Below are 19,527 nucleotides of genomic sequence, written 5' to 3' on the forward strand. Positions count from 1 at the left end.
ACTCAGCGACCTCATGGACTGCAGCCCACCAGGCTCCTCCGTTCATGGGATTTTCCAGGCAAGAGTACTGGAGTGGGGTGCCATTGCCTTCTCCAAGGTTTTCTACTACTTAATGCCAAAAGTGCTTCTGACATCACACATTAAGGAATTGTCATTATAAAAATTATAAAAATTGCCATTTAAAGAAAAAAGTTGCTTGCATCTATCACTTTCAACTATGTATAATGAAATGGAATAAATCAGTTTTTAAATCTAGAATTATAAAAGTGACATTTTAAAACTTTACCTGATAGATTCTGATTTCATATTTCAGACAACTATATCACTTTAAAGTTTTGACTATAACTAACTTTCTAGATGAACACAGAAATACTTCACACTTGGGAAACTGAAGTTAAAAAATAAGAAACCATTCTTCAGTCACATTGCTAGGTAACAAAAATGGCAAACTAATCAAATTTGACAAAATTAGACAATTCAAAATATTTGAAATGTTATTTCCAATACAGATTTATACCCACTGTTGAAAATAGTGAACCTGTCCCAAGTATATATTTTCTGTTTTGTAAACTATGCCATTGAGATATATCTTTTTCAATGACAGTCATTATGAATGATATAACAATAAACTTCAAACTACGAAAAAAAAAAGAAATCACACCATTTAAACATTAGAACTTGGTGCTTTCACTGCCATGGCCTCTGATTCAATCCCTGGTCAGGGAAATAAGATCCTACAAGCTGTGCAGTGAGGTCAAAAACAACCAAAAAACAAATATGCACACATCTATTAAAAAAAAAAAAAACAAGAATATCAAATATTTAGCTGATCTCTATTATAAATACTCCAAATTTGGAGTAGGTAGAGCCAACCTGTTAATAGAAAGTTCAGTGTGAAATTCTTATATATAACTCTCTTTCATAAAGGAGTTAAATAAAAGCAGTGACCAAAGCAATCAAGAGAATGATAAAAACAGTTTGTACAACCAGGTTTAATCAAATAATCTACCAGGCACATAATAAGTAAAAAAAGAATACTGTCATCAATTATCAGAACATGTTCAACAAAAATGGCAATGCACAGATTTTTTGAAGACATAACTACAGCTAACATTTATTAAGAGCTCATTACACTTCAGGCAACTGGTGTAAGTGCTTTAAGTGAATCATTTTATTCAGTCTTCACAATAGCCCAGTGAAATATGTATTCTATTATTTCTATTCTATGAGTGATAAAACTGTGGCAGAGACAGTTAAATAACTTGCCAAAGCTCACACTGCCAGTAAAGAATACAGGCTCCATCTGAACACTAACACACACACATACACAGGCAGCCTGAGTCAAACATCTACATTCTTCATCACTAAGCTACTTCTTCTTTACATCTCATATGTTCCTAACAGAGAAATTTTGAGAAACCGCCAAAAGAAATATTCTAAGCCCATAAACTTTCACAGTTTATATTCTGAGGAGCTTTCATGGCATACAGTGTCCTATCCTTAAAGTTCTAGTTTTGTATCATATTCCAGCTGGTAGCTGAGTATATGGTAACTTTCAGGAGGATAAAATTTCAAAATGAGCTGACAATATACAGGGTAACATATGTGACTTCAATAAATAGGAAGAGAGGATGCTAAAGATGAAGAAACAGTGTATTTTCCTTCTAAGTAACTTCACATAATCTACATTAACTGACTGATAAACAATAAAATCAAGTTAAAATTATCCATACCATTGTTTGATGGGTAAATTAAAAGTAATCTCTTGCCAGTGTCTCTGAGCTTCATAATCACCAAACATAGGGGGCTTTCCAGCACCTAAAATAATAAGGAAAACAAAGCAAAATAAATTTATACTTCAATTATCATTGTCTTACAGCGATCACATTCAAGGAATGAGGAAGGGCAGATACTGAGGTGACAACTGGGATAATGTTAGGGGAGCACACGAAGCTGAGTGGGAACCAAGAGATGTTCACTGCAGAGCACTTACCTTATGAGCTCCACTGCCTTCCTTTGCCCTAATAAACAGAACAGAACTTCCTGTCCCACTGTCAGCTACATAAGCTTTTTAAATTAGCATTTTCTGTTTACAAGAAAGCCAATTTTTGTTTATGTTCAACTCCCCTCCCCAGTATTTAGAGTATATAAGTACCTCCCTTAACACAATCAATATAAATTTCCCAAAGTTGCTTGTAAATTGGAATTTTGTAACTCCAGTTCACTGAAAGACTCAGTATTTTTCTTAAATGGCAAAAAATTCTATAAAGCAAAGAATCTTAAAAAAAAAAAAAATATATATATATATACTTTAGTATACTAGTGATTTTATTTCCTCATGAAAATGTTCTAAACTATAAAGATAGTATAGATGGAAGAAAAGGACACAGAAGGGACTTCAAAAGTCAGAGATGAGGTCTGGATTGTGGCCCTGCTAGCACACTGAGTGACACTGTGACCTGGAGCGAATGACCTTAGCTCTCTAAGCCTCAGCACATTAAAAACAGAATCAATACTATCACACCTAAAGGACTGCTGGAATAAAGAAGATAATGAACATAAAATGCTCTGTGTAGTACCTGGTACACATAAACATTCAATAAATATTAATACTAATTAGGTTTCTCTTATTTTTATTTTTTTTGGCCATGCAGTGCAGCATGTAGGATCTTAGTTCTCTGACCAGGGATGGAACCCACACCCTATGGGCTAGAAACACCCAGTCTTGACCACCAGACCACCAGGGAAATCCTTTACTTAGTTTTTAATTAACCAGTTGATAATACTAATCACAAGATATCCAAGTTTATTTTTACTTCATGAGAAACACTGTAAACTATGCTGTCCAATAAGTATCATAAAACAATTGTAATAACATATGTCTATATTTTACAAAGAGCTTTTACAAACTATAAATAACTTAAGGTCAAGTATAGAACCAAAAACCAAAGACATTGATTAGGTCAGGGTTTGATGTCAAATGAATTATATTAAAAACTGCCAGTTCATAGTTAACTTCTAAATTGCAAATAAGGGATAATAGATCTTTAATAACTATCAATAGACAGTGTCTACTACATGCCAAATACAACAATGAAGTAGGGATTATTATCATCCCCAGTTCATAGCTGGCAAACTGGAAACAGGGTCACCGAGGTAATGAGTAGCACAGTCTGGCCTGGAACCCAGGCAGACCGGCTCCGTAATTCATGTTCCTAGCTCCTATTGTGTATTGCCTCACAACTTGGTTAAGTTGTTGCCTCAACAACTAGGTTGTTAATCCTAAATCATTTTACATGACATAAAGGTAATTCCACTTAGTAAATAGTAAACAAACCACTCTTTAGCTAGCAGTTGATTACAAAATTTTATGAGAAAGCCCGAATAGGTACAGTACAGACACAGGTTTCTCAATCAGCAAGTAAAAAAATCACATGTAGTCATATATTCATTAATCCATTGTAAAGGTGTACCACACTGGTGAAGGACATATTATCACTCTTTACTCTAACCCAGATGTTCTCTAGCTTTGAAACACAACATTAAGTAGATTTTTTGCATTTTAACAGCCATATTATACCACTATTCCTTAAATGCTAACATCTCCACCAAGGAGATACTCCCTTTAATCATGGGGAAAGCAGATTAACATCTCCAAAGGGTATACACAGTGAGTGACTGCCACAAAGAATTGCCCACAGTACAGACACATGGATACACACACACAAACCTACCCCTGTCTCTCTCTTGCAAAGTACTATGTCTTGTTCATTTTTGCTTTCTCCGGATGTAATTGCACCTAGCAGATTCTCTGTGAATGATGATGTAGCAAGGATGTCATATTATCAATATGATATAACAAGGATTTTAAGTTAAAAAAGATTTGAAATTTTGAGTCTCTGATTTTCCACTTACTAAATGTGCAACACTAAGCAGTTTGTGACGGACCAATTAATTATGCCAAGGCTACTTTAACACAATGCCCATACATTGGTTCCTGCCTCAAAACATCTTTAAAAGTTACTATCTGACATTTTGAAATTCCAAGCCTCTGTTCATGCTGCTTACTCCCTCTCCCTATTCATATAACTCTTGTATCAACTCATATCCAATGTTTAAGAACCATCTCAACTGCCAAATTCGCCACAAAACCTCCCCATATAAATTAAAAGCACACTGATCATTAATTATTGATTTCTCAGAAGGGCAAACTATAGACATCATACTTATGTAGATATATAATATGGTTAGATAGCACCACTGACTCAATAGACATGAATTTAAGCAAACTCCAGGACAGAGTGAAGGACAGGGAGGCCTGGAGTGCTGCAGTCCATGGGGTCGCAGAGTTGGACATGACTTAGTGACTGAACAACAACAATATATTTTAAGCATTACTCATCAAACCTCTATATTATTGTTTTATTATTCAAACAAGTGGTGAAATACTTATTTTCCTTACATGGGGCCAGGGATTCTCAGTGTGATTACGGAAAAAGAATTATTAGCAACTTCAGTAGTGAAAACATTTCTAAGTACTTAAGAGCAAAATAAACTGCCAAGAACTTTAGATGTAATTCATTTGATCCTCAACCTATGATTTTATCAGCATTTTACTGATGAAGAGACTAAAACTCTAAAATTTTAAAATAACTTGTGCACCGTCACACAGTCAGTAAGACACAGTAACATTCAAACTCACAGGCGTTTAATCTCAGTGCCTGAGACCATGTCAGAGCAGAAATGATTTGAATATATATAGAACCATGAGTTGAATAAGAAATAGAAGACAAGAGACATTACAAAAAATTAACACCAAAGGAAATGAAAACCTGTTACCACAATATCTCAGAGCAGTATCTCCTCCTTTTGTTTAACAAACAGCATATAAAAAAAGCAGAAATCAAAATAGGTAAGTAAAGCAGGTTTTTAAAAAGGAAAAAAATTGACTTCTCATGATACTTATGTTTTCAGTATCATATATTTGGTCACATGATTATACTATTTTCTAATAGCTACCTAAATGAGAATTTTAGTTCCAATGGACACAGAATATGATTTTTCCAGAGTTCAAAGGAAACATATTGTGAGACATACAGTATATACTTTCAATTAAAACTTGCTCCATTAACTGAACAGAATGGGAAATTAACCTACAATTTTTTTAAAAAAGGAAAATAATTCCCCAATGAATTAACTGCATCCTTGCATGTGCATTTTATAGATGTACGTATGTACGCTGGTGGGTATGCTTCTCTTTTTAAGCATACAGCTACTGTCTATAGGAAGATAGGAATTGACTTTTATTGTCTGTTTTTCTTTGTTTTTTGGTCCACTGGGATAATAAAAGTCATAGAGAATCTTAAGTAATTTCCTATACCTGAAAAAATCCAACTATCTAGATTTTCTGAAATTGCTCTAGACTTGTAGTCAATGTGGAGGAATTTACTACCATTCTCTAACAAATAGAAGAATGGATAATGACTCTCTTTAGGGTTGAGAAACAAGTTTCTATCCAGAGTCTGACCTACTTCAATAAATTCAGCTGACACTGGCTATGAAATTAGTACTTAAGTTTTTAAAACTGCTAAAGTGCCCTTAAAGCAACCCAGAAGGACAACCCAACTGCACCTAAGGGAGCTTCACTTGAGAAGGGCAAAAAGGATTCCTTCTACTGTGATTAATTCTACAAATTCATTTACATGAAATTCAGAATTACATAAAGAAAACATATTAATGTACATTTACAAAGCTCCAATTTTGTCTCATTCTTAGGAAAATGAGCTTAAGCACCACTTAAATGTTCATTTTATTAATTGCTGAATTGTTCAGAATTATGTTAGAATTTAAAAAACAAGTAGTTTCTTTGATAACAATATGTACTAATTGCCTTTACATTGAAATTTTAAACATTCTAAGAGAAGAGAATATGGCTAAAATTTTCCCTAATAATTCCCCTTTTATATGTTCCCAGTGAGTAAGAAGAAACATCACAAATAACAATGGGTAAGCGGAGAGAAAGTATACAGTATGTGCATCTCCAAAGAAGAAATAATGGACGAATACTAAGCAAGCTCACCTGAGCTTCCGCACTCCAGGGTTTCCTAATTACGATCTGAAGCAAAACGAAAAGCAAACTAAAATAAGCACGTTAAAAACAAACTATAATCAAAAAAGATTTCAATTATAGAGGGAAAAAAAATCTCAACAGAATCACAGACGTTACACTCTAAGTAATCTTCCCAATCTCCGATGATACAGAAGTTTGTCACATGCGAATGTTGTTAACACTTTTTATGACAGAGTTGGGAACTCTGACAGAATAACCATTTGGGCATTTCTATTTTTCTCATCTGAAAAATGATTTAAAAAAAATGTAACAACCACCTACAAAAGATGCTACAAATATTTCCATGTACAGTAACAATACTCTTCTTACAGAGTGGTCCCAAAGTACTCTTGTCCTGTTGACTTTCTCAGAAGACAGTTTAAGAGTAAGGTTTAACTTTTTTGAAGTACAGTTGATTTACAATGTTGTGCTAGTTTCAGGTGTACAACAAAGAGATTCAGTTATACATACATATATATCTACTTTTCCAGATTCTTTTTCCTTATAGATTATTCAAGATATTGAATATAGTTTCCTGTGCTATAAAGTATGGCCTTATTGATTATCTATTTTATATATAGTAGTATATATATGTTATTCCCAACCTTCTGAGTATCCCTCCCACCTTTTCCCCTTTGGTAACTGTAAGTTTGTTTTCTGTGTCTGCGAGTCTGTAAGTTTTTAAATAAGTTCATTTTGATTCCACATATATATGATATCACATGATATTTGTCTTACATATTTCCAAAGACAACTTTTAATTGGGTTTTTCCTTAGCCCTCCATAACCCATTCCAGCTACCAAGTAACTCCCTCCTTCCATTCATTAACAAAGTTCCTAAAAGTTGCTGTCTACTTATGAACTCCCACTTAGTCATTTATGGTCTGATAATTAGGACGCTCATAATGGCCTCCTAGTGATCCTCTATTTTAAATTTTCATTGTATTTGACATGTCTAGAATTTGACAGTTGCTTACTTGCTAAGTCGCTTCAGTCGTGTCCGACTCTGTGCGACCCCACAGACAGCAGCCCACCAGGCTCCCCTGTCCCTGGGATTCTCCAAGCAAGAACACTGGAGTGGGTTGCCATTTCCTTCTCCAAGAATTTGACAGTTAGCTAGTCCTTATTTTTTAAAATTCCCTGATTTCCTGGCTTCCAGGATAGTTAACTTCTCTAGGCTCTAATCCTACATCGTTTCTTCTCAGTCACCTTTTATCATTTCCCTTTCTCCATGGTTAAATCTTGTTTTCTCAGTGGTTAAATCTGTTTTCCTTTTACAATACAGACACTCCCAACTCTGTGGCTTCAACCATCATCTGTATCAACCTTTTGTAAACATCAAAATAACCTGTGGATCTTTAAAAAATACCGATGAAACTAGTTTCCTGCAACATGGCAGACACAGAAAATCAGAAAAACATCTCCAGTACAGGAAAAGTACATATTTTTTAATTATTTATTTTATATGTTATACATATACAATTTTAATGTATGGCTGAATTAGCAGCAAAATAATAAAATTCTTTAGAGTCCAGAAACAAACAAACCAAAAAAAGGATAGACCCAGAAGAGTAAGCATTTGTCCTGAGGGTATCCAAACATCTTTAAGTGGCCACTACCCAAGGTACTGACCAGCTCAATGCCATGAGTAAGGAGGTAAAGCTTTGTACTAGAACAGACAGGAATTCAGTGTCAGAATAATCTCTACTAGAATCAACCTTTGACAAGATAGTGAAGATAATATTTATCTCTAGGTTGGCTCTTAGTAGTACATGAAAAAAGAAGTCTCCCCAAAATTCCTAACCATATGCCGACACTCACCCTGTTTGGGACCTGAATTCATGTGAAGTATATGCCAAAGAAATCTTGAGATGAAAATCTGGTTTGACTTTTGCTAAAAGTGCCCAGGTACCTGGCAGGAGGCAACACAAACCCTCTGTGAAAAAATACACAGTAAACTCAGGCCTCAAAGAATTTCCACAAGATGTAAGTATTAGGTAATATGAGCTCACAATTCAAAAAAATCACTAACCTCATGAAGAAACAAAATACTATAAGCAAGAGTCATCAGAAACAAACTATGAAATCAGACGGCAGATATCAGAATTTTCTGGTAGGTAATATAAAATAAGCATGGTTAGTCTATTTAAAGACAAAACAGAACACACTGAGAGTATGCTGAGGAACAAGAGATGATTAGAAAGATCAAGAAGATCCAAACAGGAAACAAGCAGAAGTTGTGGAAATTAAAAATATAATAGCTGAAATCTGAAAACTCAATAGACAAGTAAAAAAACAGATCAAACACAATTAGAAAAGTAATGAACAGGAAGACAGATCTGATGATTATAAAGAAAGCAGTGTGAAGACACTGTAAGATGCAAAATAAAAGCAATTATAAAGTAGAGGAAAGAATGAAAAGACCCAACATATATCTAATAAGACTTTGCACAGGGAGATTAGAAATGAGAAAGAAGTATTTGAAGAGATAACAAAATTATTCTCTGCTATACCACCTACACTTGGCACAAAGTGAATGTCCAACGCATATCTGTTGAATGATTAAAAGAACAAAGATATAACATATTTCTACCAGAGTTCTACAAGAAAGAAAAAGAATGAGAAGGGACAATGGCTGAGCATTTTCTCAAGAAACAGAAGGTACAATTCCCTAGAGACAGAAATCAAAAATCCTAAGAGGATAAATTTTTTAATATTCACATGTAGATATACCACAGTGCAACTGCAGCAAGAAAGAAAAGACGTATCATCTACTAAGGAAAGACAAAGTGACAGCTGATGTCTGAACGTCAGCAACAGAAACTAGAAAACAATGAAAGAAGATTTTTGAAGTATTGATATTAAGAGAAAATAACTGTCAATACAGAATCCAATACCCATAAAAACTTCACAACAAAGAGGAAAATAAAGGTATTTTCAGTCAAAAATGGAGTTTGCCAACAACAGACTCTCAAAAAAACTCTTCTGAAGATGTACTTCAGGAACAAAGAAAAGGATCTCAAAGAAAGATATACTATGTAAGATGGACAAATAAAGAAAATGAGGGTAAACCTAAGTAAATATTAATTATATAAAGCACCAGTGACTAACACCTAAAATCATGAAAGAAATAAAATCTTAGGCAATAATACCATTTTAATTTGAGGCAGGAAGTAAAGATTTATAACTATAGTTAAAATGTTTCTAAGGCCCTAGCATTGTTCGTGGAGAAGGCAATGGCACCCCACTCCAGTACTCTTGCCTGGAAAATCCCATGGACGGAGGAGTCCATGGGGTCACTAGGAGTCGGACATGACTGAGTGACTTCACTTTGACTTTTCACTTTCATGCATTGGAGAAGGAAAGGGCAACCCACTCCAGTGTTCTTGCCTGGAGAATCCCAGGGACGGGGGAGGCTGGTAGGCTGCCGTCTCTGGGGTCACACAAAAGTCAGACACGACTGAAGCGACTTAGCAGTAGCAGCATTGTTCAAGACAGCATTATAGATTTTGTTAGGCTAAATATGTATATGAAAAATACTGAGTAAGTCCTGAAAGGACAAAATAAAGTATACCCTGCAAGTCAGGAAGAGAGACAAAATGGAATTAGGGAGGGGAATTGGTTAGACAGATTTCAATCACAGGGATTCAGAGGTAGAGGGTAAAAGAATAGAAAAAGATGTATCAACCAAAAAATAAGCTAAAGAAAACTAGTAAAGCAGTATTAATTTTAGATAAAACAGACTTTAAGACAAAAAGCATTACTGTAAATAAACAAGGACATGACAGTGATGTCATAAAATTCAACTCACAAGGAAAAAAATTTTAAATCACCTAATTATACTGATTCAAAATATTCAAAAGGAATTGACAAAAACAAACTGCCACTCTGTCAATAACTGGTAGATCAATTTGGCAAGAATCAGTAAGAATATAAAAAAACTGCATCAGAACAATTGACATTGAGTAAATGGATATATGCAGATTATTGAACTGGAGAATATATACATATTAAGCACACACAGAGCATTTTAAAAAACTGATCACATACTAGCCCGAGTTTTAACACATTTCAAAGAATTAGTCCCATACATAAAGACTCTCTTTCTGTTGTTATTTTCTACTATACAATTAAATTTAAAATATCAAAGAGATCATTGTTAAAGCCTAAATATTTAAAAATTTTTAAATATACTTTCAAATTATTCATGAGTCAAAGCAAAATCACAATAGAAAGTAGAAAATATTACCTGTAGGGTGGTACTTGATAGAAAATGTGTAGCCTAAATGACTTAATTAGAAAGAAATGACTGAAACTTAATAAGTTAAAGCATGTGCTGAACAGCTAATGTAAGAATAAAGCCAAGCATACTACTGAGAGGATAAGAAAAGCTCAAATTAATTTTGAAAACACTAATAAAATCAATAAATGTCTAGTAAGGCTGATTTTTTAAAATGAATCAACATAAACCATATCTGAAATGAAAGAGGAACCATAACTAGTTATACAGCAAAGATATAAAAGGCAAGAAAACATGATAATTTATGTCACTACATTTTATTTTTTATTTTAATTTTTATTGGAGTATAGTTGATTTACCATGTTACTACTTTCTGTTGTTACTTTCTGTTGCATAGCAGAGTGAGTCAGTTATACATATACATATATATATGTGTATATATATGTATGTATATGTATATATATATATGTATATACATATATATACACCCACTCTTTTTTCCATATAGGTTATTACAGAGTATTGAATAGAGTTCCCTAAGCTATACAGTAGGTCCTCAATAGTTCTCTCTTTTATATATAGTAGAGTGTATATGTCAACCCCAGTCTCCCAATTTATCCCTCTCCGTCTAGTCAAGGCTATGGTTTTCCCAGTGGTCATGTACAGAAGTGAGAGTTGGACCATAAAGCTGAGCGCAGAATTAATGCTTTTGAACTGTGGTGTTGGAGAAGACTCTTGAGAGTCCCTTGGACTGCAAGGAGATCCAACCAGCCCATCCTAAAGGAGATCAGTCCTGGGTGTTCATTGGAGGGACTGACGTTGAAGCTGAAACTCCAATACTTTGGCCACCTGATGTGGAGAGCTGACTCATTTGAAAAGACCCTGATGCTGGGAAAGATTGAGGGCAGGAGGAGAAGGGGATGACAGAGGATGAGATGGTTGGATGGCATCACCGACACAATGGACATGGGTTTGGGCGGACTCCAGGAATTGGTGATGGACAGGGAGGTCTGGTGTGCTGCGGTTCATGGGGTCACAAAGAGTCAGACACAACTGAGTGACTGAACTGAACTGAACGATACATTTTGGGGCTTCCCTGATAGCTCAGTTGGTAAAGAATCCGCCTGCAATGCAGGAGACCCCAGTTCAATTCCTAGTTCAGGAAGATCCCCTAGAGAAGGAACAGGCTACCCACTCTAGTATTTTTGGGCTTCCCTTGTGGCTCAGCTGGTAAAGAATCACCTGCAATGCATGAGACCGGGGTTCAATCCCTGGATTGGGAAGATCCCCTGGAAAAGGGAAAGGCCATCCACTCCAGTAGTCCATGGGATCACAAAGAATCAGACACCACTGAGCGACTTTCACAACACATTTTAAAACTCAGTTGAAATGGGCAAATTCTTAGAAAAATATAAATTATAAAATAAATCAAGAAGAAACAGAAAGCCCAAATGTTCTATAACCATTAAGGAATTTAAATCACTGAATATTTTCCCACAAAGAGAATTTTAGACCCAAATAGTTTTGTTAGCAAGTTCTAGCCAAGCATTTAAACTACAGACAATTCCATGGGACTTCCCTGGTGTTTCCACAGGACTGCGCTTCCACTGCAGCGGGGCACAGGTTCAATCCCTGGTCAGGAAACTAGGATCCTACAAGCCATATGGCATAGCCAAAAAAATAATAAATGAATCACAAACAATTTCAATTCTGAATACTATTCCAGATTATAGGAAAAGAGGGTATGCGCCCTAATTCATTTTATGTGGCTAGCATATCCTTGATAAATTTGACAAAGGAATTTCAAAAAGTAAAACTGCAAGCCAATTTTATTTGTGAGCATGGATGATAAAATCATACATAATTAATAAGCCAATCTGCAATATACTTTTTAAAAAAGGTACTATATCACAAATAGAGTTATGCCAGCAAAGCAAGGTTGGTTCAATGCTAGAAAGAACAAAAACATACTCAATGATAAATTAAAAGCACCTGTTAAATTTAAGAACAAGATAAAGATGCCTGAATCATTACTTCAACACTGTAATAAACTACTAGAATTAAGAAGACAAGAAAAAAGAAAGAAAAAGGATAGGGAGTAAAAAAGAGGAAATAATACTCTAATTCACAGATCAGGAAATAATACTCTAATTCACAGATCACTTTTTTTTACACAGAAGTTTCAAAACATGGGCTTCCCTTGTGGCTCAGCTGGTAAAGAATCCACCTGCAATGTGGGAGTCCTGGGTTCAATCCCTGGGTTGGGACAATCCCCTGGAGAAGGGAAAGGCTACCCACTCCAGTATTCTGGCTTAGAGAATTTCAGGGACTGTATAGTCCACGGGGTCACAAAGAGTCAGACATGATTGAGCAACTTTCACTTCACTTCAAAACATACTCCAGATAAATTATCATTTTTGGAAGGTTGCCAAATATTAACAAATCAACCACATTTTCATTCCCCCGGAACAGGCATTTAGATAAGCAATTTTTTTAATGATATCATCTACAATGGGGAGGGAAAAAATATATAGGATATCTAGCAATACACCTAAGAAAAGGTGGGTAAAACTTTCATGTAGAAAACTATAAAATTTTGTTGAAAAACATTAAAGATTTAAATAAATGGAGAAACATACCATCTTAATGAATTAGAAGCCTTACTATGCTAATGATTGCCAATTCACCCAAATTAATCAATGGTATAGAATATAACTCCAATTAAAATCCAAACAGAGTTTTCATACAACTTTAACAATCTGATTTTTTAAAAAGACATATATGAGGAATTCCCTGATGGTCCAGTGATTAAGACTTGGCACTTTCACTGCTGTGGCTCAGGTTCAATCCCTGGTATTAGGGAACTAAGACCCCATAGAGCAGAGTCAAAGCACTGACTAAGGAATAAAATATATTTGAGTTACAGTTGTCATTTATCAGTTGTCTCATTTTCCATTTGTAAATTAGAAATAATACCTATCTTCAGTGGTTGTGATACTAAGGAAAGTACTCAATGTCTAGCATTTGGTAAATACTTATAAAACAGTAACTCTACCTCTATTATTATGATTGTCTCATTTGTCTCTTTACATCCAACTTTCTTCCTACAATCATTTTTCATAATAATAAAATAGTAAAAAATAAGTTATTTTTATAAAACACAGCTAACTACACAGCCAAATCTCCAGCCATGCCTCCCTATCCTTTCTTTCCTTCTTTTTATGCTGTCTAATACCAAATACTTACAACCATGCTCTCATGCCACCTACCATATCTCTGCACATGTTCTACTGTCTAGAATACATTCCCCATTTTATTTGCATAGCAAATTCCAACTTATCTTTCAAACCTTGAATTCAAACGCCATCCTGTGAAAAGTCTTCTGCAATGCATCCTGATCATTTTCTATGTTAACATTGAAACTCACACTTCAACATTTAATTATCACATTGTATTGTGACTCAAAATTCTCCAAGCCAGGCTTCAACAATACATGAACTGTAAACTTCCAAATGGTCAAGCTGGTTTTAGAAAAGGCAGAGGAATCAGAGATCAAATTGCCAACATCTGATGGATCATCAAAAAAGCAAGAATATTCCAGAAAAACATCTACTTCTGCTTTATTGACTATGCCAAAGCCTTTGACTGTGTGGATGACAAGAAACTGGAAAATTCTTAAACAGATGGGAATACCAGACCATCTGGTATTCCTCTTGGTCTGCCTCTTGAGAAACCTGTATGCAGGTCAGGAAGCAACAGTTAGAACTGGACATGGAACAACAGACTGGTTCCAAATAGGAAAAGGAGTATGTAAAGGCTGTATACTGTCACCTTGCTTATTTAAGTCATATGCAGAGTACATCATGAGAAATGCTGGACTGGATGAAGCACAAGCTGGAATCAAGATTGCTGGGAGAAATATCAATAACCTCAGATATTCAGATGACACCACCCTTATGGCAGAAAGCAAAGAAGAACTAAAGAGCTTCTTGATGAAAGTGAAAGAGGAGAGAGAAAAAGTTGGCTTAAAGTTCAACATTCAGAAAACTAAGATCATGGCATCCAGTCCCATCATTTCATGGCAAATAGATGGGGAAACAGTGGAAACAGTGACAGACTTTATTTTGGGGGGCTCTAAAATCACTGCAGGTGGTAACTGCAGCCGTGAAATTAAAAGACGCTTGATCCTTGAAAAAGCAGTTATGACCAACCTAGACAGAATATTAAAAAGCAGAGACATTACTTTGCCAACAAAGGTCGGGCTAGTCAAGGCTACAGTTTTTTCAGTAGTCATGTATGGATGTGAAAGTTGGACTATAAAGAAAGCTGAGTGCCAAAGAATTGATACTTTTGAACTGTGGTGTTGGAGAAGACTCTTGAGAGTCCCTTGGACTACAAGGAGATCATACCAGTCCATCCCAAAGGAAATCAGTCCTGAATATTCATTGGAAGGACTGATGCTAAAGCTGAAACTCTAATACTTTGGCCACCTGATGCGAAGAACTGACTCATTTGAAAAGACCCTGATGCTGCAAAAGATTGAAGGCAGGAGGAGAAGGGGACGACAGAGGATGAGATGGTGTGGATGCATCACCGACTCAATGGACATGAGTTTGAGTAAACTCCGGGAGTTGGTGATGGACAGGGAGGCCTGGTGTGCTGCAGTCCACTATGGGGTCGCAAAGAGTCGGACACAACTGAGCAACTGAACTGAACTGATTGTGACTACTTATCTACTAAAATGGAGACCCCTTTAAGTATTAGATATTCACCTTAAATTTCTAGCCCTTAGCACAGTGCCTGGAATAGGAGAGGTATTAAGTAAATACTCACAAGGTTAAATTTAATCCCACCCCCAATCTCCAGGACCAGACTCCATCCCCACCCCCACTCCATTTCTTTCATATCATTCCCAATCTTATTCTCCACTGCTGTCTTCCTTTCAAGGTAGTAATATGCCTTCTCTACCCTGGGCTTTCCAGGTGGCATTAGTGGTAAAGAACCTGCCTGCCAATGCAGGAGACATAACAGACTCAGGTTTGATCCCTGGGTCGGGAAGATCCCCTGGACGAGGACATGGCAACCTTTTCCAGTATCTTTGTCTGGAGTATCCAATGGACAGAGGAGCCTGGCAGGCTACAGTCTATAGCATTGCAAAGAGTCGGACACAAGTGAAGGAACTTAGCATGCATACAAAAGCCTTCTCTACCCTAAACAAAAAAACCTTCTTTGATTCCGCTCCCCCTCTGAAGTACTAGCTCATTTCTCTCTTCAACAGCTAAGAGATAACTGTTTATCAATTTGTCATCTTCCCAGTTAGAATACATCTTTCTTTTCTCATATTACAAAGCCTGTGCTTCTATTTAGCTCTTATACAAATTCTATTTATTAGCCTTAGATGTTTAAGTGCCTTTTCTTGACTACACTAATAAAACCTGAAATTCTTCTCTGTCTCGGTCAGAAAACTATAAACTATTACCCAAAACAAAAAACCTCAAAAAGCAGACAAAAAGATTCAAAAAAATTCACATATTAAATGAAAAATGTGTTACCTGAGTAAGAATTAAGAGAAACTGTCCACCGTACTGTCAGTCCTAGTAAGACTGCAGCTGTCAGCAAGTACCATTTCTCCATATTTTTTCTTCGAATTCAGGAAGAGGAAAAAAATACTAATACAGGAATACTTTTAACATGCAGTCAATCACTTCTTTTCTTGATCAGAGAAATATTATCAATTATTTGGAATTAGGAGTTTGAGAGGATTTTAATTGATGCTTCGTTTCCAGTTAAATATTGATTTTTATCTCTAGGAAGAAGTAACCTGCAGGGAAAACAAAAAAGATATCAAGATTTAGCTGAGCATAGTGCCCAAACAACAAACATTAAACCAAAGAGAAAGATGGAGAAATGGGGGAAGGAGACAGTCAAGGAAAGCGGATAATTTTAAGTTCCTTATTCCTAGTCCTCCAGTCAGGAAATGAACCTCAAAATGTTAGCTCTCCAGGACTTTCCAGGTGGTCCAGTGGTTAAGAGTCCTTGCTCCCAATGCAGGGAATTCGAGTTTGATCCCTGGTCCTTGGGGAACTAAGATTCCATGTGCCAATCAGTGAGGCCAAAAATAAAATAAAGGAAATTTAGAGAAACGAGGACTTGCTAGATTGGAAAATAAAACAGTTTCATACTCAAAAGATTAATCAATTAATTAATTCAGGGAATTCCTGAATTCCCTTGAGGGCTCCATGCTTTCATTGCCAAGGATACAGGTTCAATCCCTGGTCAGTGAACTAAGAACCCACAAGCTATGCAGTGCTAAATTTTAGGGGAAAATTGGCACATTTAACCTATAGGTCAAAAAAGTATTTTTCTTACTTAAAAATAGCAAAGAACAACTCTAGAATTAATAAGTCTAGCATCTCAAAAAGTTAGAATGACTCGAAGCATTTAATAAGGCTATGTGAATGTATTATTCAAATTTTATTTATACAAATTCCCTTTTACTTTCCTCCCTCTTACTGCATCCACCTTTGATCATTTCATTGATCACAAGATATTCTACCAGAGGCAAGGGAGGAGGAAAAATTAAAATAAATCAGTTTCTCACATTGATTCCAGGTTTGACACAGTTTATGGGCCATTATAAACTTTTCAAATCCTTTTCTAATCCAACTCAAAAAGCCCCTTTTAACGTGTTGCACTATATATTCCAGAATTGCAACACAACACTCTATTTTCTGCAGAGATATCAAGTTTAAAATTGATTTTACAAATGCTAAGTCCTGGATTTAAAAATCCATAACTTAACTGATATTCCACTGTGGAAATTTTAATCAGTAATACAACCAAGTTAAATGAATTATCCACAGTTCTAAATGATCATATTTAAATAACAAAAATAAGAAAAAATCAATGACCCTTAATAATCATAATGAACTTTAAAAAAAGAATAACAATGCTTAACTAATAATACGCTGATCAAGTTTTTTGTTTGTTTGCTTTCTGGCCTCACCAAAGGGCTTGTGGGATCTCAGTTCCCCAACCAGGGACTGAACCCAGGCAATGGCAATGAAAGCCCGAAATCCTAACCATTAGGCCACCAGGGACCTCCCTGATCAAGTTTGTTAAAAACACAATGGCGGAACTGCTGACAGATGAAAGGATCATATCCAAAAAGATTTAGACAACATCTATGATGGGCCAAATCTAACTCCAGAAATCATTGCAGGGATAATAAATTCAAAGTTCTGCACTTAAACGTCAAAACAAACAAACAAAAAACTGCTTGAGTACTGAAAGGGAGGCAACACATAACAGATCAGCTCTTGATGGACCCAGATGACCCTGATGACCAGTGTTAGATTAAATGTTAGGAAAACTTTTCTAACTAGAGTTGTCCAAAAATTAAATGAGCTTCTTCTTAAGAAAGGAGTTACTCTTTAAAAGGTTCACACAAGGACTTCCCTGGTGGTCCAGTGGCTAAGACTCTGCACTCCAGATGCAAGTGACCCAGATTCGATCCCTGGTCAAGGAACTAGATCCCACATGTTGCTTCCTGATTTAAGTGGTTGTTAAAAGATGTGTTTACTTAATGATAAATCAGTTAGTTACAATTTATGGTTTGTGGACAGTATTTTCTTTTTACATGTTATAATAAAAGTTACAAAGGAAATAACATTTATTTGTCAACTAGAATATAAGCTCCAAGCAAGCTGGGATCCTCCTATCTTAGCCGCTGCCCAGTTCCCTGCTCATAGAACAAGGCTGGCACAGAGCAGGTAACTCAAAAGTATCTGCTGAATGGAGATCTTCGGGTGAAGAAGGGAGGTACCCAATTGCACTGAGTCCTTTGTGGTTTAAAGATATTATCATATGAAATTCTTAACCGATCTGTTCTCCTAGAACAGTAAAAAGGGTTGTTTTTGTTTTCTGTTTTATTTTACTATTTTTCCTTTCTGTACAACAAAAAGTACAGTAGCTTCCTAACCCATTCTCGCGGGCAGCAGAGAATTCTTCTGTCCCACTTCTGTCTCAGCAGAAAAAATGTCTGTCGTCCACGTCCCAGGGCCAAACTTGTTCCTTTCGGTCCGAAAAGGTCCCTCCCCCAGGTGAACAGCACAACCAGGGAGTGTTGCTATCCCAGGCGAGGACATCTCGCCAAAGAGCCCCCTCTTGGTGTGTCTGCCCCCCTCAGGACCGCAGGAACAAGGGTGCCAAGCTTTCCAGTCCAGGATATCCCCCATGATCACCGCATCCCCCACCCGGCCCCCAATCGAGCCTGCGGGCGGGACTGAGGAGGCTTCGCTTCCCCAGAGCGGAGCAGAGCCGGGAGCCAGCCAGCCAAGCCCCAGGCCCTCCCCCCTCCCTTCAAGCGCCCCAGAATTCCAGGGACCCGGCCTCTTACCCCACCGCTCTCCGAACGTAGGGAATCGCGCCGCAGCAGGTTTCAGGAAGGCGCCTGCGCGCTCGCCCCCGCGGCGAAGAGTCCTGCCGGCCTGCCTTCCGCGTCCGCGTACTCGCGCACCGTCCGCGTGCCCGGAGCGGGAGCGAGCCCGTCGAGCGTGTGGGGAGGGGCGGGGAAAAGGCGCGGAGTGGAGAAGGCGGGCTTCGGCTGCAAAGCACGAGCCGCTGGAATCCGAGAGGCCTGGTGTCCGGGTGAGGCTTGGGGCAGGTGGAAAGCCCCTTGCTCTTCTTTCCTGGGATCGTGGCCAAGGCCTGAGCGGCTGCTTAGTCCACGGATTCCTGTTAGGGGAGCGTCCTGGCGCGCTTCACACAGTGGACAGCCCATGGCTAGTCCTCACCAACGAGCAGGCGATCTTCCTCTGGACCTATGCCCTTGAGGAGCCAGAAAGCCAGTGGGCTTTACTTTCTTCAGGCTGCATGCCTGCAGAGAAGTAGGTATTAAGCTGGGAAGCCACTTCATGGAGGAAATAGTATTGAACTCCAGGCATCTTCAAGAAACTGTGGGGGATGCTAAAGAACAGCCTTGCCCTCCAGTAGGCATCACACCTTCCCCATCAAGCAGGTTGGACTGCATATTCCCAAACTTGCAAATAATAACCACATTCCTTTACTTTGGTCAGGGAATGCCCTCATATCCCCCTTCTGAATCCTGCCATTCTGTAAAGTCAGTCCCGCTATAATCCCTGAAAGTAACCACACACCATGAACATGAAAGTGTTAG

At 37.2% G+C, this 19,527-nt stretch overlaps 1 protein-coding gene across 1 annotated transcript in view; it reads right to left on the reverse strand.

Moving 5' to 3' along the window:
* Positions 1-18,884, reverse strand: part of ALG6 (ALG6 alpha-1,3-glucosyltransferase) — a 54,313-nt gene extending 35,429 nt beyond the window's left edge. The window contains 3 exon segments of the mRNA XM_055585631.1: positions 1,734-1,818; positions 15,902-16,170; positions 18,748-18,884. Coding sequence (XP_055441606.1) covers positions 1,734-1,818; positions 15,902-15,983 — 167 coding nt within the window. The 5' untranslated portion in view covers positions 15,984-16,170; positions 18,748-18,884.
* Positions 18,885-19,527: the final 643 nt, after the last annotated feature.

Source organism: Bubalus kerabau, chromosome 6 (assembly GCF_029407905.1).
Source record: "Bubalus kerabau isolate K-KA32 ecotype Philippines breed swamp buffalo chromosome 6, PCC_UOA_SB_1v2, whole genome shotgun sequence".
In the NCBI taxonomy this organism is placed as follows: Eukaryota; Metazoa; Chordata; class Mammalia; order Artiodactyla; family Bovidae; genus Bubalus; species Bubalus kerabau.